Consider the following 23672-nt stretch of genomic DNA (forward strand, 5'->3'; position numbering starts at 1 on the left):
TTCTCGTGCTGTTGTGCTCACCGCTCCATGGATCGACTCCCATAGATCGTTGATGTTGTCGCTAACGTTTATTGCACTTATCCGTCCGTCGAGCTTCTGGCGGTACTCAGCCCTCAGCCGATACTCCTTCCGCCGACAATCGCTGGATATTGTAACGCATCGTTCGCTGTGATCTTTCGTTCGAAACAGTTGACAACCGTGATCGAATTTTACTGACAACGAGGTAGTGATCAGAGTCAATGTTCGGACCTCTGAATGTCCGCACGTCGATAACATCCGAGAAATGGCGCCCATCCACCAGAACATGGTCTATCTGGTTGCAAGTTACACCATTTGGGTGTCTCCAAGTGTCTCCCTACCGATTACAGGACGGAAAAAGTCCTCTCTACCGACCTGAGCGTTAGCGTCTCCGATAACAATTTTCATGTCATGCTTTGGGCACTCTCCATAGGTCTTATCAAGACATTCATAAATCGTGTCCTTCACGTCGTCGGATTTATCGTTTGTCGCACGCGTAAACGTTGATTAGGCTGTAAATAAAGATTTTGCCCCGTATCCTGAACAGACAGATTCGTTCGCTAAATGGGTTTCCACCGCATCACTCGCTTCATCTGATTGCCCATCACTACGAAACCAACTCCATGCTCTGCTTTTTCACCGCCGCTGTGATAGATGTTATACTTGAATGCAGTGTTGATCGTGGGGTCCACGGCTCGGAATTCACGTTCTCCGGATCTGGGCCATCGGACTTCTTGAATAGCGGCCACGTTCACGCCAACCTTCTGTAGTTCACGAGCCAGAAGGCTCACTCGTCCAGGTTCATTTAGGGTCCTGACATTCCAGGTACCGAGTTTCCAGTCATAGTCCTTATTTCGTTGCCGGGTCGGTTGCCAAAAATAATGTTCTCTTTTTCTTTTATCTCAATTTTTCGTGGTATTTGAGAGGCGTCAGTAAGCTACCTTACCGGGGTCGCGTTAGCTACATCGCGATGATGGGGCTGCCACCTTAGGTATAGCTGACGCGATACAGCATTTCGTTAATCAGCCGCTGGGTACCAGGCAGACGCTGTTTGAGCCGCACCTCCTGGTGAACAAACGCTCGATCCGTACCTTTTCACTCTAGCTGATGTCAAAAGAGGCAACAGTGCCCAGGCTGCACTACCAGCTAAGTACACAACCCTTAGCTGGCGGTCTTTTGTCATCGGACGACCCGTGGAAGCGTGAGATAGGGACTTGGGGGGACCAGAGCTCTGTTGGGCACTCCTTCCTTGATATCAACCCACCATTTTGCAGCCCACACTTTTTGTTACGTCACTTAAATTGCAGTGAGACCGTAAAGGGCCTCCTCCAAAGTTATGGGAGACCCTTGTATGACCGGTCCGGAGTCTGGAAATCACAATTTGCTCCTTTTGGCGACCCTCCATTTTGCTCAAGAAGACCGGTCTTCTGGTGTCCCAGAGCAAAAACCAGACCGACGACACTTTTTGTTCACTTTTTCATGTTTGCCAGCGAGACGGAGTAAACATAATGCAGTCCCAGATCCCAAGTCCTAGCGAGCGCATCAGTAACGGCGTGATCAGGGATCCAAGTGAATTTGGTATCAGACACCATACCAGCAAGTATTCCCTGGATCCAGGGGTGCTTGTGGTGCGTGCTTCCTGCTCATACTGGAAAACCGCAACGACACTGGCGGTCCGCCAGTGGCGGAGTCGGTAAAAACGGTGGTTGGCTTACTTGCCGAATGTGTAGCAGCAACGAAGACGACGGCAGTTTCAGCCGAAAAAACGCTGCATTGGTAGGCTAGTCCTTCAGATCTGGTCAGGCTAGATCCGGAAATCTCAAAACCGACACCTCGGTCAGAGACGGATGCAACGCACAGTGATGGCAAGGCGGAAAAAAGGGATAAAAAATTGTTGAGTGTTAAACTTCGAAGTTATTTTTTATATCTGTCTATAGTATTTAAAATGTCTTTCCTCAAAATTTCATGAAGATTGAATGAAAATTGACCCTTGTTCATCATGTCGATCCAATAGCAAATTAAAGTTGTTTTTTGATGGTAACATGTATGGCAAAAACATAATGCCGAATTGGGCTTATTTCCTTATCTTTTTGAGGATATGATGAACGTTTTGTATTTTTCTTTATATCATTCGTCGAGTTAGCATTAGCGTTAAAAGATTCTCACAAAATTGTAGGTGTAAAGGTTTGACTATCGTATGAGAGTAGAATTACTTCCTTCCATGGCCTGGCCATATATACAGATGAGGCTTACCACTACCTGGAAACAAGACATTTTAGAAATCGTCTTGCGGAAATGTCGTATACTAATAAAAATTTACACATTTTGAATAGTTAAAATTCAATGATATAGACAAATAACATTTATGCGTACATTTAATACATATCCTACTAAATAACTGTTTATAACTATAGGAAAATCCACATAAATATCATTAGGCAAATAGAGACTTATGTGTGTCTCCACATATGTAATCATGATATATGTTCGGGGAAAAAAATTATTTGGGAAACACTAAGTAGTTGTACATAAATGTTTATTTATTTATTATCAGACTAAGGCCGGAGTGGCCTGTGCTGCACATAAAAGCCTTCTCCATTCAACTCGGTCCATGGCTGCACTTCGCCAACCACGCAGTCTGCGGAGGGTCCGCAAATCGTCCTCCACCTGATCGATCCGCCTTGTCCGTTGTGCACCTCGCCTTCTTGTTCCCGTCGGATCGTTGTCGAGAATCATTTTCAGCGGATTACTGTCCGACATTCTGACTACGTGCACGGCCCACCGCAGTCGTGCGATTTTCGCAGTGTGAACGATGGATGGTTCTCCCAACAGCTGATGCAACTCGTGGTTCATACCGTCCGCCATCTGCACCCCACCATAAATGGTACGCAGCACTTTCCTTTCGAAAACTCCAAGTGCGCGTTGGTCCTCCACGAGCATCGTCCAGGTCTCGTGTCCGTAGAGGACTACTGGTCTAATGAGCGTTTTGTAGTCCGATCCGCTTGGCTTCCCTCTTCAGTCTGATGTAGGCTTCCTCCATCTTCTCAAAGTTACGTGCCATAATATCAATGTCGTCGGCGATGCCAAATATCTGGACGGACTTATTGAAAATTGTACCACTCGTGTTAATCCCTGCTCTTCGTATGACCCCTTCCAAAGCGATGTTGAATAGCAGACACGAAAGACCATCACCTTGCCGTAACCCTCTGCGCGTTTCGAAAGGACTCTAGAATGCCCCTGAAACTCGAACTACGCACATCACCCGATCCATCGTCGCTTTGATCAACCGCGTCAATTTATCCGGGAATCTGTGTTCGTGCATTAGCTACCATAGCTGGTTCCGATCGATTGTATCATATGCGGCCTTGAAGTCGATGAATAGATGATGTGTAGGCACATTGTATTCGCGGCATTTCTGCAGTACTTGGTGAATGGCGAACACCTGGTCCGTGGTGGAGCGTTCGCCCATAAAACCCGCCTGGTACTGCCCCACGAACTCCTTTGCAATTGGTGCTAGTCGACGGCCAAAAAATTGGGAGAGTACTTTGTAGGCGGCGTCCAGCAATGTGATTGCGCGGTAGTTGCTACAATCCAGCTTATCGCCCTTTTGTAGATGGAACACACGACACCTTCCATCCACTCCTGCGGCAAAACTTCCTCCTAACAAATCTTGGTAATGACCCAATGCAGCGCTCTAGCCAGTGCTTCACCACCGTGTTTAAATAGCTCTCCTGGTAGTTGGTCAAACCCAGGGGCTTTGTTGTCCTTCAGCCGGCCAATCTCCTCCTGGCTTTCCTGGAGATCCGGAGCCGGTTAAATTATGTCCTGCGCGCGTTCTCCCAGGTCCATCATCATACCGCCATCTTCGTCTACCACATCGCCATTCAGGTGTTCTTCATAGTGCTGCCGCCACCTTTGGATCACCTCACGCTCGTTCGTAAGAAGGTTCCCGTTTATGTCCTTACACCTTACGTGAACGGTTTAACTTCTCATAGAACTTTCGTGTGTTATTAGCGCGGTACAGTTGCTCCGTTTCTTCACGGTCTCGATCTTCCTGCTGGCGCTTTTTCCTCCGGAAAATCGAGTTTTGTCTGTTCCGCGTCCGTTTATATCGTGCCTCGTTCGCCCTCGTGCGGTGTTGCAGCAATCTCGCCCATGCTGCTTTCTTCTCTTCTACTAACTGCTCACATTCGCCGTCATACCGGGGGCACCGTGCCAAGTGCAGCGGTTGCGGTGCTACCGATGGCGGATCGAATATCAATCCAACCATCTTGAAGAGACGCTGCGCCTAGCTACTCTTCCGTTGAGAGTGCCACTTCTAGCTGCTGCGCGTTTTCTTGGGCTAGTCTACCGTCTTGTAGCCGCCCAATGTTAAGCCGCGGCGTCCGACTTCGACGCGTGTTGTACACCGTCGAGAGTTTTGAGCGCAGACATACTGCGACGAGGTAGTGGTCGGATTCAATATTCGCACTGCGGTAAGTGCGTACGTTCGTGATGTCGGAGAAGAATTTACCGTCGATTAGAACGTGGTCGATTTGGTTTTCCGTTACTTGATTAGGTGATTTCCATGTGGCCTTGTGGATATTTTTGCGGGGAAAGAAAGTGCTTTGGTCTACCATTCCGCAGGAGGCTGTGAAGTTTATGCATCGTTGGCCGTTGTCATTCGATACGGTGTGCAAACTATCCGGTCCGATGACCGGTCTATACATTTCCTCCCTTCCTACCTGTGCCCTGTGAGTTCATGTCACCGATGACGATTTTGACGTCCCGCTGTGGGCACCCATCGTATGTCTGCTCCAGCTGTGCGTAGAACGCTTCTTTCTCGTCGTGGGGTCTCCCTTCGTGTGGGCAGTGCACGTCGATGATGCTATAGTTGAAGAAACGGCCTTTAATCCTCATCTGGCACATCCTTGCGTTGATTGACTGCCACCCAATCACACGATGGCGCATCTTACCCAACACTATTTATGAAGCCGATTCCCAGCTCGTGCCACAGCTTTGGTAGAAGGTAAACCCGTATGCCCGCTTTTCCACACTTTCTGTCCTGTCCAGCAAATAACCTCCAGCGCCGTCGAAATTGCGGGAATGTAATTCATCGTAGATCATCCTGTCGCAACCTGCGAAATCTAGCGACTTTCAGTTCCATGTTTCAAGCTTCCAATCGTGATCCTTTATTCGTCGCCTAGGTCTTTGCCGATTATATCAAGTCGCATTATCTCTTATATTGTTCATAATTGGTTGGTTTTCCAGGCGGGTTATTGGGCCTGCGCAAACCTCCTGTCTCGTCGGAGGGCCGTCGTGTCAGGGCTGTTTAGCGTCCCACCTAACACCAGGACTTGAGCTTGTGCGCTTTGAGCGGCACACGATCGGTTTGGTGGGGCCTACTTACGGATACATGCAGCTTTTTATAGGAATTTAACAGGGCCCACTGTCAAACCCCACCATATCCTAGTCAAGCCCCACAACTCGCAGATGGCCTGGGGAGGGATCGTCAAGCCCTTGACATAGTCCCTGCAGCCCGAATTTACATCTCAAGAATCCCACTGGGGTTGGTCTATTTTTTCATTTAAGTACGCGAAACATCAATGGTACGCATAACCCAGCATTTGACAGGCATCCTACAAAGGGGTCCGCGACGATAGGCATAAGTACTTTAGGCATAAGGACGTTAGGCATAATGGATGCTAGGCATAACGGACGATAGGCATAATGGACATTTGGCATAATTCTGCTTTCTTTATGTCATAGGCTGTTCTTTGGGTCATTTTATGCCTAACGTACATTATGCCTAACGTACTTATGCCTAACGGGGTATACCCCTACAAAGATACTTTGGCGTTTTTTAGATACCTTATGAGATTCTGATAGGTTTGAGGGGTCGAAGGACTTATGTATTTTGTAATTCAGTGTTGGCCTTATACACCGAGATTTGAGTCGTTTTAAGTTGTCAAGATTCGTCCCGACAGTTTAGGGGTTAATCAGATAACTAATTCGGCTTGACCATTTCTACACTTAGTATTTTGATTGTAATTGCATTCCAGTTCCGAAGCCTTTTTCGTGAATTGGCGTCTTGTAACAAACAATTGAATTAATGTTTTTTTTAAGGTGACACGGGAAGCACAAACAATCATCAAATCGTCATCATTTCATCATTGAATGCTTAATTTTTTTTCTACAACAAATATGGCTTTGAAAAACTATCACAGGCGCGTGCTTACTCGCAATCTACATGCTGATACATTTACAGTTACATCAAGCAACTGAAACCCGAGATACGCCGCTCGAAAATTACGAGGTGGAAATGCTAGAAAGAGACAAAAGATAGCAAAAATAACATTGTGTGTAGTGCTTCCCCGAGTCACCTTAATACTTTATTACCGAGACTTTCAGCCCGAGGCTGGCTCGTCTCGTTGAATTCATGTTAAATTGAACATCCCGACCCAATGCGAAACATAAAACCCTGTTTTCAAAAAAGCGCGACCGGAAACCAAACATCCGCACTCTTCACCTAATTGGACGCTTTTGCAAACAAAAGCTTACCCCGGTCACAGCGCAGAGCTTAGGCACCGAGCAGCGTGGAGCGGGCTTATGAAATTACCATCCTCCGTGTCCACGGCTCGCTTTTCTTTCCCACCATCCTAAATTATTAATCACTAGTCACTAATGCCGGGAAAAACTCGGTCATAGCCGCCTCTCGGAAGACGAGTGGTGCGGTGGCACCGACGACGACGACGAAATGACGAAAATAATATCCGGACCCAACTGGCTGCCGTTGACGTTCGTCCGCGTCCGTTCACAGTTGTCTTCATGCTGCTGCTGCTGCTGCCACCACCACCACCGGCGGTTCTCCTCTCTTCGTTAGCAGCAGCGACACACATCAACTACTGACGTGAAGCAAAGGAGGACCACTCAGCTAAGCTAAGCTGCTACTTACTACCATTTCCATGCCGTCTTTTCTGCTTTATTCAACGCCCATCCACCCATCCTTGAATGTTGAACCGAGTACAGTACGGCGCGACACGGTGGAAGGGTCAATGGAAATGAAAAATCAATATTTTCCAGTGTCGATGAGCAGCAGCAGCAGCAGTAGCAAGAGAATCGCACTCCTTTGCGCTAAATATAATCGTATTAGGAAAACAGTCTTCCTCGATGATAGTCGTCGCTTGTAGGAACCAAGTGAACACGGAAGAAGGAGCATTTTTGATTAGTGTCGACGTGGTGACTAGAGGAGGGAACGTGCTCTCTCGGCTGGAATGATATCAAGCAACAACTTATGCGTGAGTCGACTGTGGGCAAACTACGACGCATATTGTTTTGTCATGGCAGGATATAGCAGGAAATTGTGCTCAGGAGCGTGACGACCTTTTTTAGGTGCTTTTATCAGGTCTACTGAAATAATTTTAGTTGTGAGGTGCTTCAACAAATCTGTTTAAAGTATTTTTAACCATACAAAACGGATGAACGTGTAGCTACACGAAATACCATATTTGGGGGGATAAGTTTGATAAAATTATTCAGAATAGCTTTATTAGATGGAATTCCAGGAATGCCCCAGCGCTTGTTCACAGTGGCATGTTTTCATATGCCGAAGGACGTGTTTTATTCTACAATCTGCTTCTTTACACATAAGGAGATTCTAAGGTTTTGATTTATTACACAATGCAAACCAAGAAATTAGGTTCAAATTACAACCTAGAGCGGTCATTGGCCTTTATTGTTGAACAACGGTGCTTTACTTTAATGGCAAAATCTATAAAAATAAAACCTGACTCACTCACAAAGCTAAGCTAAATTCCTGAAAATTTAAGTACCTACCGATTTCATCCAACGCACATCAACCAACACAGCTATTTCATTGATTTTCCATCAACCACAAGACCCAGCATTAACCACAAATCTTTTCCGGCTTGTTTTTATTACAGACTCGTAAACCAACAGACGCAGCTCCAGCCTCACCCAACCCCACGGTCTGACGAATTCGACCAGTACTTGCGTGGAAAACGGTCACCTTTATCGACGGCGATCTGGGTGCAAGAATCATTCAAGAACAACTGACTGAAACCTACCGCCGCGCCGACTACTCCTCCAGCTAAGGCGAAACTCCTTCAAGCAGTGAAAATACTCCTCAGAAATGCAACCGCCAAGCAGAAGTGATTGCCAGCAGGTGTATCGTTTGTGGAAACCTGAACACTTGCCCAGTGTGTGTTAAATTAGGTTCAAGTAAGAGTCACTCCTCCGTGGGCCGGACGGGCGGAAAAACGAGTGTGTGTGACCTCATCACGTGAGAGAGTGCCAAAACTACTGCAAAGGGCCGGTGTGCTGCCACATTGACGTGAGCTGTGGTGCCACCGAGTTTGTGTATTTTCCGGAAGCAAAGCATTCGGAATTGCAGATTCGCGTGTGTTGTTTGTGTGTTTGTTGTGTTGGGTAGGGATTGTGTTGTCCAAGGAATTCTCTCTTACTTTTCGGTCTAATTTTCGGAGGCGAAACACGGACCGCCCGTAAACGGGTCAAGGTGACGGACGTCAAAATAGCGTCAGCAGTAGCAGCAGCAGCAGCAGTGCTCAACGGTAGTGGTATTAGCGGTGGGTCCACCATAGTCAACAACAGCAACAACAGCAGTGCGATGTCGGCCACGATGAGAACCACCCTGCAGACGGTTCCGGAGTCGCTTCCGGCCGATCATGTCACGAATGCCGTCGCACCGGTGCAAGGTACCACGCAAACCGAGAACAGCAAGTCGCACTCGCATGCCACCGCGGCCGCTGCCGTGAAGAATCGATCGTCGTCCAGCAAGGTAAGTGATTTTTTTTTGTTTGCAGAGAAAATTGAACACCATGTTATACATTTGTTTTTGAACCCATTTTTTGCTGCGCTGCTCTGTACGTCGTACACATTTAACTGTTCTGGTGAAGTTATCGTCGTCGCTCTCTGTGTTGCCGTTTGTTTCCGTATGCTGAACATAATTGAATATTTTGTATCGTCATTTTTTGGTAGGGTGTTATTGTTCCTTTGGTTTGAAAACAAAATGTTTAAGTGATGAATGAAAGAAAAAATAAACAATGGTTTCCGAAGCACATTTTAATTAACCAAACCTGTGTTAGTAAACCGACATGCAATTGTTTTAATTAAATCTGATTGTTTATTCACTAACCTCGATTTAAGCGCGACTACTTCGGTTTCCAAATCGGTTCACCAAAATATATTTTAAATTCAAGTAACGATAAGAAAACATGGGAATTTTACAGGAAAATCTTATTTTTACTTTTATTATTAAAGTGTGGAAAGACTTGAAGGAGTTTCAAAGGTATACCGATGAAGCTCACATACAGTTTATCAAAGGTATAGGCAGAAGGCGTTCAAACAAGGGATTTCTGGACTCTAACAGAGGTTATGACTGACGCATCCCATTCAAAATATATTTTTGATTTTGATTTCAAAGTAATTCAGCAATTCAATTTGAATCACCCTTGAAACAAAGCAAAAAACATGTTTATATTCCAATCAAATTTCTATATCACGAGGCATTTGTTAGAATTCCTTCTTAAAGCCAAAAAAAGCAGTAAAAATCCAATCGGGAGTCCATCCCAAATGCGGTCGGGTATTGGGATTCCATCTGAAAACCAAACAAATTTCCATCCTGAATTCGGTGGGAATTTCATCTGAAATCTGGTCGGAATTCTATCCGGAACTGGATCAGAATTTGATTTAAGATACGATCAAAACTCGATGCAGAATCGGATCGGATTTCGACTGAGAATCTAATCGGGATTTGATTCGAAATCCGATCGGAATTTAAATCGGGATTCTATCGGAAATAGATTTATAAATTGTTTCGCATCCGGAATCCGGTCAATATTCAATTCGGAATCCTGTCAGAATTTCCATTCGGAAACCAGTCAGGATACCATTCGCAATTCAGTCCGAATTCCATTCGGAATCCGGTCAGGATTCCATTCGGAATCCGGTCAAGATTCCGTTCGGAATCCAGTCCAGATTCCATTCAAAATTTGGAATCCGGTCTGGGTTCTGTTTAAAATCCGGTCAGGATTCCATTCGAAATTCGGTTAGAAGTCCATTCGGAATCCGATCAAGATTCCTTTCGGAATCCGGTCAGGATACTATTCGAAATTCGGTTAGGATTCCATCCGGAATCCGGTTATAATTCCATCCGGAATCCGATTAGGATTCCCTCCGGAATCGGGTTAGGATTCCCTCCGGAATCCGGTTAGGATTCCCTCCGGAATCCGGTTAGGATTCCCTCCGGAATCCGGTTAGGATTCCCTCCGGAATCCGGTTAGGATTCCCTCCGGAATCCGGTTAGGATTCCCTCCGGAATCCGGTTAGATTCCTCCGAAATCCGGTTAGGATTCCTCCGGAATCCGGTTAGGATTCCCTCCGGAATCCGGTTAGGATTCCTCCGGAATCCAGTTAGGATTCCTCCGGAATCCGGTTAGGATTCCTCCGGAATCCGGTTAGGATTCCTCCGGAATCCGGTTAGGATTCCTCCGGAATCCGGTTAGGATTCCCTCCGGAATCCGGTTAGGATTCCCTCCGGAATCCGGTTAGGATTCCCTCCGGAATCCGGTTAGGATTCCCTCCGGAATCCGGTTAGGATTCCCTCCGGGATCCGGTTAGGATTCCCTCCGGGATCCGGTTAGGATTCCCTCCGGAATCCGGTTAGGATTCCCTCCGGAATCCGGTTAGGATTCCCTCCGGAATCCGGTTAGGATTCCCTCCGGAATCCGGTTAGGATTCCCTCCGGAATCCGGTTAGGATTCCCTCCGGAATCCGGTTAGGATTCCCTCCGGAATCCGGTTAGGATTCCTCCGGAATCCGGTTAGGATTCCTCCGGAATCCGGTTAGGATTCCTCCGGAATCCGGTTAGGATTCCTCCGGAATCCGGTTAGGATTCCTCCGGAATCCGGTTAGGATTCCTCCGAATCCGGTTAGGATTCCTCGTGGAATCCGGTTTTGGATTCCTCCGGAATCCGATTAGGATTCCTCCTGGAATCTGGTTTGTATTCCTTCCGGAATCCGGTTTGGATTCCTCCCGGAATCCGGTTTGGATTCCTCCCGGAATCCGGTTAGAATTCCTCCTGGAAACCGGTTTGTATTCCTTCCGGACTCCTGTTAGGATACCTCCCGGAATCCAGTCAGGATTCCTCCGGAATCCGGTTAGGATTCCTCCGGATTCGGTTAGGATTCCTCCGGAATCCGGTTAGGATTCCTCCGGAATCCGGTTAGGATTCTCCCCGGAATCCGGTTAGGATTCCCTCCGGAATCCGGTTAGGATTCCCCCGGAATCCGGTTGGGATTCCCTCCGGAATCCGGTTAGGAATTCCCCCCGGAATCCGGTTAGGATTCCTCCGGAATCCGGTTAGATTCCTCCGGAATCCGGTTAGGATTCCTCCGGAATCCGGTTAGGATTCCTCCGGAATCCGGTTAGGATTCCCCCCGGGAACCGGTTAGGATTCCCCCCGGAATCCGGTGAGGATTCCTCCGGAATCCGGTTAGGATTCCTCCGGAATCCGGTTAGGATTCCTCCGGAATCCGGTTAGGATTCCTCCGGAATCCGGTTAGGATTCCTCCGGAATCCGGTTAGGATTCCTCCGGAATCCGGTTAGGATTCCTCCGGAATCCGGTTAGGATTCCTCCGGAATCCGGTTAGGATTCCCTCCGGAATCCGGTTAGGATTCCCTCCGGAATCCGGTTAGGATTCCCTCCGGAATCCGGTTAGGATTCCCTCCGGAATCCGGTTAGGATTCCCTCCGGAATCCGGTTAGGATTCCCTCCGGAAACCGGTTAGGATTCCCTCCGGAATCCGGTTATGATTCCCTCCGGAAACCGGTTAGGATTCCCTCTGGAATCCGGTTAGGATTCCCTCCGGAATCCGGTTAGGATTCCTCCGAAATCCGGCCGGTATTCCTTCCGGAATCCGGTCAGGATTCCCTCTGGAATCTGGTTAGGATTCCTCTCGGAATCCGGTTAGGATTCCATCCGGAATCCGGTTAGGATTCCATCTCCGGAATCCGGTTAGGATTCCATCTCCGGAATCCGGTTAGGATTCCATCTCCGGAATCCGGTTAGGATTCCATCTCCGGAATCCGGTTAGGATTCCATCCGGAATCCGGTTAGGATTCCCTCCGGAATCCGGTTAGGATTCCCTCCGGAATCCGGTTAGGATTCCCTCCGGAATCCGGTTAGGATTCCCTCCGGAATCCGGTTAGGATTCCCTCCGGAATCCGGTTAGGATTTCCTCCGGAATCCGGTTAGGATTCCCTCCGGAATCCGGTTAGGATTCCCTCCGGAATCCGGTTAGGATTCCCTCCGGAATCCGGTTAGGATTCCCTCCGGAATCCGGTTAGGATTCCCTCCGGAATCCGGTTAGGATTCCCTCCGGAATCCGGTTAGGATTCCCTTCCGGAATCCGGTTAGGATTCCCTCCGGAATCCGGTCCGTATTCCATTCGGATGCCTACTAAGAATTCATCTAAGTACGATCCCAGATGAATTTTAATCATGATTCCATTCGAAATATGCCCAGAACTTCCGTTGAAATGTCTACAAAAATTTATTTTTATTTTCATTATCGTTCTGTTGAAAATTTTCTCCGAAAATTTCTTCAGATTTTCTCCTTGGAAAATGCTTACGAAATTACATCCAATCAATTGGGAAAAGTTGTTGACAAATCTCCGAAAAGCTCTCAGCTTCCTAATTAGAAAAGCCGACCGCAAAACTTTGGCCCGGCCATCATGTATACCGGCCCCAGATCCAGGTCCCGATTCCAAGTATCAATCATTTATCGATAATGAGGAAATTGACGGCGTCGTAATTATTTTTTTGTCTCCGCTCTACGCTTCTCCATCAAAATTAATTAAATTTGGCTTCGCCTGTCGTCGTACGGACGGAGCCCATCTCTTCTCATTTGAAAGAAGAACGGCCCCAATCGATAGCACAAAAGTATCGATCCATCCATCTTCTTCGCTGCTCTGAGACACCGATGCCGAGAGGATGCGCCTATAACCTTTTGGATGTCTGTGTCCCCCAAAAGCAAAAAGGCCATTATCCATTGTTCCATCAGGACTACGCCGATTGGGGACATCGAAGTTACCTCACACAAAGTCGTCCTGGTGATGGTGGTGCTGGTGGTTTGAAAGAGAACCGAAAATAGTTTTCAATCATAATATCCGTGAAAGCGCAAGTTTCTCACGAACGTGTGCATTATTGAATCAAAGTTGAATGTCACTGATGGTGGTGTGGTTGCCTGTGGGTAACGAGCTCTATTTTGGTTATCTCAGCTGTTGCAAGTTTTATTCGAGGTAATCATTTCGAAAGGCATTGCCATATGTATAAATGATTTTCTTCATGTCATGTCTAATTTTGTTCCATATGATGGTTTGAAGAAGCAGCAGAACTCTATCCTTTGTAAAAGTAAATATGTTGCGTCACAAGTGAAGTTTTCCTACTTCCAATTTTGTACATACAAGTGCCATTTGGTTTCCCACTCTTGTCCATTGAAATCACAGTCTCAGTCGCAGTCACAGTCCACTTTTCTATTTTGTTCTTTCGAGCCTTTGGGTTGGCAAAAATCAGTTGATAGTGGCGGATTGAATATTTTCTCGAAATAAATAACACAATTTCAAGAGAGCTATACAGCATTTTGAAAGCTAGCTTAAACATCTCCGTTTCTGAATATAGATTTTTTTGTACTTTATCCTAACTCGTCTTAAAGCTTCTTAGATCGTACTGAAGGCGCGATTTGCTGAACAACATTGGATACTCTTTGGATATCCGTACATTTATTCTGCTTTTGTATACCTCTTTTAAACCTGCTGAGATAGTAGCTGGCCCAAATTTGTAGAGAGAACCGGAAAATACTCTGGTATTGGATCCTCTATCGAAATGACTGAACCCGAATTTCGTGAACCATTTAGCTCTAACCTTATCAACTTGAACAGTCTCCGAGTCTCAAACCCGATATTGTCGAAATTTTCCAACACAAACCTCGACGAATTCAGAGATATTTCCTGAGAAAATGTAGAAAAAAATCTCAAGGAAGCTCAGAAAAAAATTCCAAAAGATTTTACCGAGAAAATATGGCAAAATTTGTTTTCTGCTGCAAAATTCTTTTTCATTACATATCCTCGTAAATTTTTTTGATAGAATTGGAAATTATTGTCCATGAAAATTCAGAAGAAATTAAAAAGACATTGTTAATTAAACTTATAAGAATTTTCGAAACGAATTCAGTTGGAATTAGAAATATTATGAAAAAATTGCGTTGAAATTCAGAATAATTTCTCACAAATTGAGAAGAAAGTTCAGAAGAATATTCCAAGGAATTTCTCTAAGAAAATCGGATAAAAACACAAAAAAAAGTTGTATCCCCGAGACACGACCGCCAGTCTCTTGGGCTGCTGGGACTTTGCGGTTGAACTACAGTCATCCGACGTTCCATGCGGCTTTTCTGTATAAATTATTTATTAGAGAATAAAAATATGTGTTTTTGTATAAACGTCATGAATTCTCAGCGGTTGTGTTTTTGTAATTCGGAAGAAAATTGCCTAAACTTGTTCTGGTGGTGGTCCGAACACGGATCGATTTTTTTTCCAATAATGCTCATTTCCCATCACTAAAAGTGTTATTTTTAGTAATTTTCACTTGAAAAAGGCAGAATACATCCTGCCGAAACGTCGGGCAATTCAAAATATAGCCGTTATGATCAACCCAGAGACTGAGAAAACCAGATCCTTAATGCATTCAAACGAATTTTCCTAAAACCAGAGAGAATTTTTAAATGAAGTTCGAATGAATTCCCAAACGAAATTCGAATGAATTTCCAAACGAAATTCGAACGATTTGCCAAACGAAATTTGAATGAATTTCCAAAAGAAAGTTTAATGAATTTCGTATTTCGTATAGAAATTCAAATGAATTTCCCAAAGAAAATTAAATGAATTTCTCAAAGAAATTCGATGAATTTCTCAAAGAAATTCGAATGAATTTCTCAAAGAAATTCGAATGAATTTCTCAAAGAAATTTAGATGAATTTCTCAAAGAAATTCAGATGAATTTTTCAAAGAAATTCGAATGAATTTCTAAAGAAATTCGAATGATTTATTCAAAGAAATTCAAATGAATTTCCCAAAGAAATTTGAATGCACGTCCCAAAGCAATTTGAATGAATTTCCCAAAGAAATTTGAATGAATTTCCCAAAGAAATTTGAATGAATTTCCCAAAGAAATTTGAATGAATTTCCCAAAGAAATTTGAATGAATTTCCCAAAGAAATTCGAATGAATTTCCCAAGGAAATTCGAATGAATTTCCCAAGGAAATTCGAATGAATTTCCCAAGGAAATTCGAATGAATTTCCCAAGGAAATTCGAATTAATTTCTCGAGTAAATTCGAATGAATTTTCCAAGGAAAATCGAATGAATTTCCCTAGGAATTCGAATGTATTTCCCAAGGAAATTTGAATAAATTTCCCAAGGAAGTTTTAATAAATTTCCCAATGAAATCCGAATGAATTTTCAAGACAATTCGAATGAATTTCCCAAGAAAATTCGAATAAATTTCCCAAAAAAATTCGAATGAATTTCCCAAAGAAAATTTGGATGATTTTTTCCAAGGACATTCGAATGAATTTCCCAAGGAAATTGAATGAATTTCCCAAGGAAATTCGAATGAATTTCCCAAGGAAATTCGAATGAATTTCCAAGGAAATTGAATGAATTTCCCAAGGAAATTCGAATGAATTTCACAATTAAATTCGAATGAATTTCCCAAGGAAATTCGAATGACTTTCCCAAGAAAATTCGAATGAATTACTCAAGGAAATTCGAATGAATTTCCCAAGGAATTTCATATGAATTTCCCAAGGAAATTCAAATGAATTTCCCAAGGAAATTCAAATGAATTTCCCAAGGAAATTCAAATAAATTTCTCAAGGAAATTCCAATAAATTTCCCAAGGAAATTCCAATAAATTTCCCAAGGAAATTCCAATAAATTTCCCAAGGAAATTCCAATAAATTTCCCAAGGAAATTCCAATAAATTTCCCAAGGAAATTCGAATGAATTTCCCAAGGAAATTCGAATGAATTTCCCAAGGAAATTCGAATGAATTTCCCAAGGAAATTCGAATGAATTTCCCAAGGAAATTTGAATGAATTTCCCAAGGAAATTTGAATGAATTTCCCAAGGAAATTCGAATGAATTTCCCAAAGAAATTTGAATGCACTTCCCAAAGCAATTTGAATGAATTTTCCAAAGAAATTCGAATGAATTTCCCAAAGAAATTTGAATGAATTTCCCAAAGAAATTTGAATGAATTTCCCAAAGAAATTTGAATGAATTTCCCAAAGAAATTTGAATGAATTTCCCAAAGAAATTTGAATGAATTTTCCAAAGAAATTCGAATGAATTTCCTAAAGAAATTCGAATGAATTTCCTAAAGAAATTCGAATGAATTTTCCAAAGAAATTCAAATTGAAATTCCCAAAAATCGGATGAATTTCCCAAAGAAATTCGAATGAATTTACCAATGAAATTCGAATGAATTTACCAATGAAATTCGAATGAATTTCCTAGTGAAATTTGAATGAATTTTCCAAAGAAATTCGAATGAATTTCCTAAAGAAACTCGAATGAATTTCCCAAAGAAATTCGAATGAATTTACCAAGGAAATTCGAATGAATTTCCCAAGGAAATTCGAATGAATTTCCCGAAGAAATTCGAATGAATTTCCCAAGGAAATTCGAATGAATTTCCCAAGGAAATTCGAATGAATTTCCCAAGGAAATTCGAATGAATTTCCCAAGGAAATTCGAATGAATTTCCCAAGGAAATTCGAATGAATTTCCCAAGGAAATTCGAATGAATTTCCAAGGAAATTCGAATGAATTTCCCAAGGAAATTCGAATGAATTTCCCAAGGAAATTCGAATGAATTTCCCAAGGAAATTCGAATGAATTTCCCAAGGAAATTCGAATGAATTTCCCAAGGAAATTCGAATGAATTTCCCAAGGAAATTCGAATGAATTTCCCAAGGAAATTCGAATGAATTTCCCAAGGAAATTCGAATGAATTTCCCAAGGAAATTCGAATGAATTTCCCAAGGAAATTCGAATGAATTTCCCAAGGAAATTCGAATGAATTTCCCAAGGAAATTCGAATGAATTTCCCAAGGAAATTCGAATGAATTTCCCAAGGAAATTCGAATGAATTTCCCAAGGAAATTCGAATGAATTTCACAAAGCAATTTGAATGAATTTCCCAAAACAATTTGAATGAATTTCCCGAAGAAATTCGAATGAATTTCCCAAAGAAATTCGAATGAATTTCCCGAAGAAATTCGAATAAATTCCACAAAGAAATTCAAATGAATTTCCCAAAGAAATTCGAAAAAAAATTCCCAAAGAAAATCGAAAAAATTTCCCAAAGAAATTCGAATGAATTTCTCAAAGAAATTCGAAGAAATTTCCTGAAGAAGTTCGAATGAATTTCCCAAAGAAATTCGAATGGATTTCCCAAAAAAAATCGAATGAATTTCCCAAGGAAATTCGAATGAATTTCCCAAAGAAATTCGAATGAATTTCCCAAGGAAATTCGAATGAATTTCCCAAGGAAATTCGAATAAATTTCCCAAGGAAATTTGAATGAATTTCCCAAGGAAATTCGAATGAATTTCCCAAGGAAATTCGAATGAATTTCCCAAGGAAATTCGAATGAATTTCCCAAGGAAATTCGAATGAATTTCCCAAGGAAATTCGAATGAATTTCCCAAGGAAATTCGAATGAATTTCCCAAGGAAATTCGAATGAATTTCCCAAGGAAATTCGAATGAATTTCCCAAGGAAATTCGAATGAATTTCCCAAGGAAATTCGAATGAATTTCCCAAGGAAATTCGAATGAATTGCCCAAGGAAATTCGAATGAATTTCCCAAGGAAATTCGAATGAATTTCCCAAGGAAATTCGAATGAATTTCCCAAGGAAATTCGAATGAATTTCCCAAGGAAATTCGAATGAATTTCCCAAGGAAATTCGAATGAATTTCCCAAAAAATTCGAATGAATTTCCCAAGGAAATTCGAATGAATTTCCCAAGGAAATTCGAATGAATTTCCCAAGGAAATTCGAATGAATTTCCCAAGGAAATTCGAATTAATTTCCCAAGGAAATTCGAATTAATTTCCCAAGGAAATTCGAATTAATTTCCCAAGGAAATTCGAATGAATTTCCCAAGGAAATTCGAATGAATTTCCCAAGGAAATTCGAATGAATTTCCCAAGGAAATTCGAATGAATTTCCCAAGGAAATTCGAATGAATTTCCCAAGGAAATTCGAATGAATTTCCCAAGGAAATTCGAAAGAATTTCCCAAGAAATTCGAAGAATTTCCCAAGGAAATTCGAAAGAATTTCCCAAGAAATTCGAAAGAATTTCCCAAGAAATTCGAAAGAATTTCCCAAGAAATTCGAAAGAATTTCCCAAGAAATTCGAAAGAATTTCCCAAGAAATTCGAAAGAATTTCCCAAGAAATTCGAAAAGAATTTCCTAAGGAAATTCGAAAAGAATTTCCCAAGGAAATTCGAATGAATTTCCCAAGGAAATTGAATGAATTTCCCAAGGAAATTCGAATGAATTTCCCAAGGAAATTCGAATGAATTTCCAAGGAAATTCGAATGAATTTCCCAAGAAAATTCGAATGAATTTCCCAAGGAAATTTAAATGAATTTCCCAAGGAAATTCGAATGAATTTCCCAAGGAAATTCGAATGAATTTCCCAAGGAAATTTTGGTGAGTTTCCCAAGGAAATTAGGATAAATTGCCCAAGGAAATTCGGATGAATTTCCCCAGTAAATTCGAATGAATTTCCCGAGGAAACTCGAATGAATTTCCCAAGCAAATTTTCCCAAGGAAATTCGAATGAATTTCCCAAAGAAATTCGAATGAATTTCCCAAAAAAATTCGAATGAATTTACCAAAGAAATTCGAATGAATTTCCCAAAGAAATTCGAATGAATTCCCCAAAGAAATTCGAATGAATTTCCCAAAGAAATTCGAATGAATTGCCCAAAGAAATTCGAATTATTTTTTCTAAAAAATTCGAATGCATCTCCCAGAAAAAAATGTATGAAGCTACCATAGAGATTCGAATGAATAATAATTGAATGAATTTCCCAAAAAAATCAGTTGAGTTTACCAAAGCAAATCGAATGAATTTCCCAAAGAGATTTGAATTAAAAAATCCCAAATTTATCCACCAGTGGTGATGATGCCTTTCTCGATTCAATATGTTGAATTCGAATTAATGCAGGGCTTATTGCCTACATTTCGGCGGTCAATAAATTTGGTGCAACTCTAGTACGCTGCTTAAAAAATACTCAATTATAAGAGTAATGGGTTGTACCGCAGCTAAAATGATTCATGATTCAATGTGTGAATGCAAATAGTGTTTTTGTCGATTAAAAAATAAAAATATAATCCAAACAGCTTGATTTATTAAAAAACAAAAACAAGAGTAAAATTATAGTCTTTTGGTACAACTTTGTTGTACGAGAAAGGCAAAAATCAAATGAATTTCCAAAGAAATTTGAATTTATTCTTCAAAGAAATTGAAAAGAAATTTCCAAGAAATTCCAAAGAATTTCCCAAAAAAATCTAATAAATTTCGTAAGAAATTTGAATTAATTTTTCAAAGAAAGTTGGGTGAATTTCAAAAACAAATGAACTTCTTAGAAATCTGAATAATTCCCCAAACAAAAATCGAATGATTTTCTCAAATTTTTTTAAATGAATTTCCAGAAAAAAATCGGCGGAATTTACCGAAGAAATTCGAATGAATTTCCCAATAAAATTTAAATGAATTTCTTGATGAAATTAGAATGATTTTAGAAATTTGAACGAATTTCCCAATAAAATTCATATTGATTTTCCTAATAAATTCGAAAGAATTTCCCGAAGAAATTTAAATGAATATCCCGAAAGAATTCGAGTGAATTTCCATAAGAAGTCAAATTCAAATGAATTTATCAAAGAAGTTCAAATGAATTTACAAAAAAAATTGATTAAAATTAATTAAACCAAATTTCAAAGAAATTCGAATTAACTTCCCAAAGAAATTCGAATGAATTCCTCAAAAAAATTGAGTGAATTTCCCAAAAAAAAACAATGAATGTTCTGAAGATACTCAATGAATTTGAGTGAATTTTGCCAAGTATGTTCAAATGAATTTCCAAAAAAATCGAATGAATTTCCTAAGGAAATTTAAATTATCTCACTCAAATTCCCTTGGAAATATATTTACTTGGCAATTTCTATTGAATTTAGTTGGCAATTAGAATTTCTTTCATCATTGGACGATGTCGTTGAAAATGCTGCGTATTTTTTTAGTGGAAAGATGTTCTTCATAAACAAAGGTGAATCACCGACGGCAAGGATCTATGAACGCGTTTTGCCGAAAAATTAGCGAAACACTTCCGAGAAAGCCAAAGTACTTTTTGAATTTTATGACCTTTTAGAAAAGCAGAAGCATTCCAAGCATAATTGAGTTGTTGACATGTCAAGCGTAATTTAGTTGTTGTAGAAAAGTTTTTTTCTCCTTACAGCTTTAGTCGCAAGAGCGTTTACTTCGTCTAGTTTCACTGCCATTGAAATAACTTCAAAAAATTTCTTTCCAAGTACAAAGTATATGCAAATGTGTCCTCAAAAGAAATCCACACTCACTCACCAGAGTGTGCATCTTACCAGCTTTCAGTTTCTGATGTATGACGCAACCAACCGGCATCATCTGTGCAACCGCCATCCATCTTCCAAACGCATGCGAGTGAAATCCGAAATGATAGCGAAATGGAAAATAACAGCTCGCTCGCCGGCGTCGGCCCCGAAAAAAAAAACTGACTCTGCTTTTGAAATGCAGCCGCGTGTGTGTGATTGTGCCCGACGGAACGTGGAAACTGCAACCTGATGGGACTGGGGTTGCGAAATTTTCGCTGCCTCGCGTCCGTCGTCGAGTGCAGTCGCGACCGCCAGCGCAAAAAGTCGAAGACGGAATTTGAGATTTGATATTCGATGTCTTTTCTGTTTTGAAGTGCCAAATGGGTTAGCAGACGCACAACACAATAGGATTTTTTTTGGATAAAATTTAACCACAATTTGTTGGTTTAAATCAAATATTGAATTGCTTTTGACTGATTTACATTAAATTGAATTGTGTGTCAAATAAAATCATGAGTATGGTTTGAAATAGTCAAGCTTCATTATGTTTTTTATCGTTCTTGGAGGGCAAATCATAGCCCTCGAAAATGGTCCTAAAACCATCATCTCTAGTTTCAACATTCGATTTTGCTCACATTTTCCCGAACCTAAAGTCAATGTGCCCGACCGAAATCCATACATGTGTTGGCGGAAAATTCAGCGGAAAAACCGAATCCCCGCCTTCGACGGAGCCTTAGGGCTCCGTGGCTCGGAATAATTTTACGATGGAATAGAATTGTTGAAGTTTTCCAGAGCTGTATATTTTTTTCGTATCGTTCCGTACAAATCATGGGTGATTCCTCGAAATGGGCCTGCTGTGCGAGGGCGCGATAAAAGATGGATCAATTTATATTTGATGTCACTCGGTGCGTTACGCCCTGAAGTGACGATGGCTGACAGCTAGCGACAGCAAAGACGATTGCGATGACGCAACTAGATTTTGTTGAAACACTTCGTTGCTTTTTTCATGAGATTCGAATAAGAAATTCAATAGGATCGTCAAAGTGTAGTTTGTTTTTAGTTTTTTTTGTGCTGTCACTATTTCTAACTTATAAAGCTATTTGATAAAATTGTTTTCATCACGACTGATATATTTTTAACAGATTTTGGTTTGAAACGATCATACTCGTTGGAGCAAAAACGCTTCTAAACTCAAATAACAATTATTAGCATTGTACGTTTAGTCGAAAACCCATGTTCAGACACTAGCTGACCTGTAGGTGATGAAAATTTGGCACATTCAACGTTACTCGGCAATCCGACTGACACACCCAACAAATAGTTCACAGCATTAATCTTCCCCGAAAATGCATCGAATTCACCCGTCAAAACATCTCCGATAGAACCAACCGGTTGCGTCACCGTGACAAGCCAAAAACCGAAATTGTTCGATGTTGCAAATCTAAATAGACAACCGGCGCCGTTCGCTTTTCTGCTGCATAGCCGCTCCAACCTCCCAATCGCCACCACCCACGGAATTCTCGGTACCGAAGTGCAAAAATAACAGCAATTGCGACGACGACGACGACGACAACCAACGCCGCCAACGGACGTGCAATGGTTCTGGTACGATTTTCGCCGATGGCCTTGCTCAACCTGCCGCATGTCCAATCCAATCGAGAGTGTGACAAATTTGCGTACATTTTCCGAACATCGACAACACCGGCATCGCATCGACGTTGGTTTGGTTGGGTAAAAATAAAACTTGTGTTGTTGTGCCGAAACTATATTTTTAAAACCGACACAGCAGCAGCATCCCCCACAACCGAATTTTATTGTCGAGAGTTGTGGAAAACACGTGCAGCATCATCTTTCTATCCTCCGTCCGGTACGTGACGTCATTCGACGGAACGCGATCCCTACTTGTTTACACGATGGGATTGGTCTGCGCGGCGCGGCTTGGATTGGGTCGCCATAAATAAAGCCGTGAGAGCGAACCAGGTTCCATGAACTTCTGCTGTGCGCTATCCAGGGCAAAATATCTCGAACCAGACCTTCCCCGGCTTCAAGGGGATGCTTGTGAGATGTAGGAAAAGCGCAAAATTGTGGGTGTTGTAATCGAATACTGGCTGGAAGCGAAGCGAACGAGTGCACATCGGATCCCATCAATTCAATAAGGCCGAGGCATGTCAACAAATCAGATTTCGGGATGCTCGGAATTCTCGAGTGTCAAAATGAGGTTCGCCTTTCGGTACAAAACAAGGGGGTCCGTTTTTGCTCAGTCTGAAATGCCTTTTTCCATGGAGTGAAATTACGATTCATGGTTGAGGGACACGGTTCCAGACGCACGTTATGACAAGCTGTATTTCGAACATGAGGAACGACTAAGCCTGGATTAGCGAATGTAATAACTCTTCGGCGGTGCGAATTTGTCAAACATTCGTGGATGGCTATTTTTAGAACCGATCGGTGCGTTACACGCCGGCTACATGAATATTCTCAGAAAAGTGAATTACCGAGCAGAGCGACAACCACCACTTGAGTTCATTTTTGTTTTCAGTCGCCACGCATACTTTTTCCTGACATATGACAGAGCATCATCGAAACGAGCGAACGCAATAAGCGAGAACAGGTTACGACAGGTGTTTGCGTGACATTGGGGACGAAAATGATGGAAAAGCTTTCGGCTCGAATAATTCACTTTGGAGCACCATCAGTTGGCACATCGAAGATGTTTTTCAAAAATATGCGTGTTATTTTCAAACTGCGGAAGTGATAGCATTTCTGTTATTTATTCATGATTGACAATGCGTTTAGCTTCATATAAATACCCAACCATCTTGCTTTTCGGTTTGCCATTTTAGGAAATTCGTTGCAATTTACAAAAGGAAATTTGTTGGAGTATTCGAAAGGAAAATTCGTTCGAATTTCCAAAGGGAATTTCGTTGGAAT

At 41.9% G+C, this 23672-nt stretch overlaps 1 protein-coding gene across 1 annotated transcript in view; it reads left to right on the forward strand.

The window, feature by feature from the left end:
- The window catches only part of LOC134223425 (serine/threonine-protein kinase MARK2-like), a 448377-nt gene that overhangs the window by 128807 nt on the left and 295898 nt on the right, over positions 1 to 23672 (forward strand). Inside the window, exon 2 of the mRNA XM_062702579.1 lies at positions 8502 to 8815. Coding sequence (XP_062558563.1) covers positions 8645 to 8815 — 171 coding nt within the window. The 5' untranslated portion in view covers positions 8502 to 8644. The remainder of the gene's footprint in view (positions 1 to 8501; positions 8816 to 23672) is intronic.

Source organism: Armigeres subalbatus, chromosome 3 (genome assembly GCF_024139115.2).
Source record: "Armigeres subalbatus isolate Guangzhou_Male chromosome 3, GZ_Asu_2, whole genome shotgun sequence".
In the NCBI taxonomy this organism is placed as follows: Eukaryota; Metazoa; Arthropoda; class Insecta; order Diptera; family Culicidae; genus Armigeres; species Armigeres subalbatus.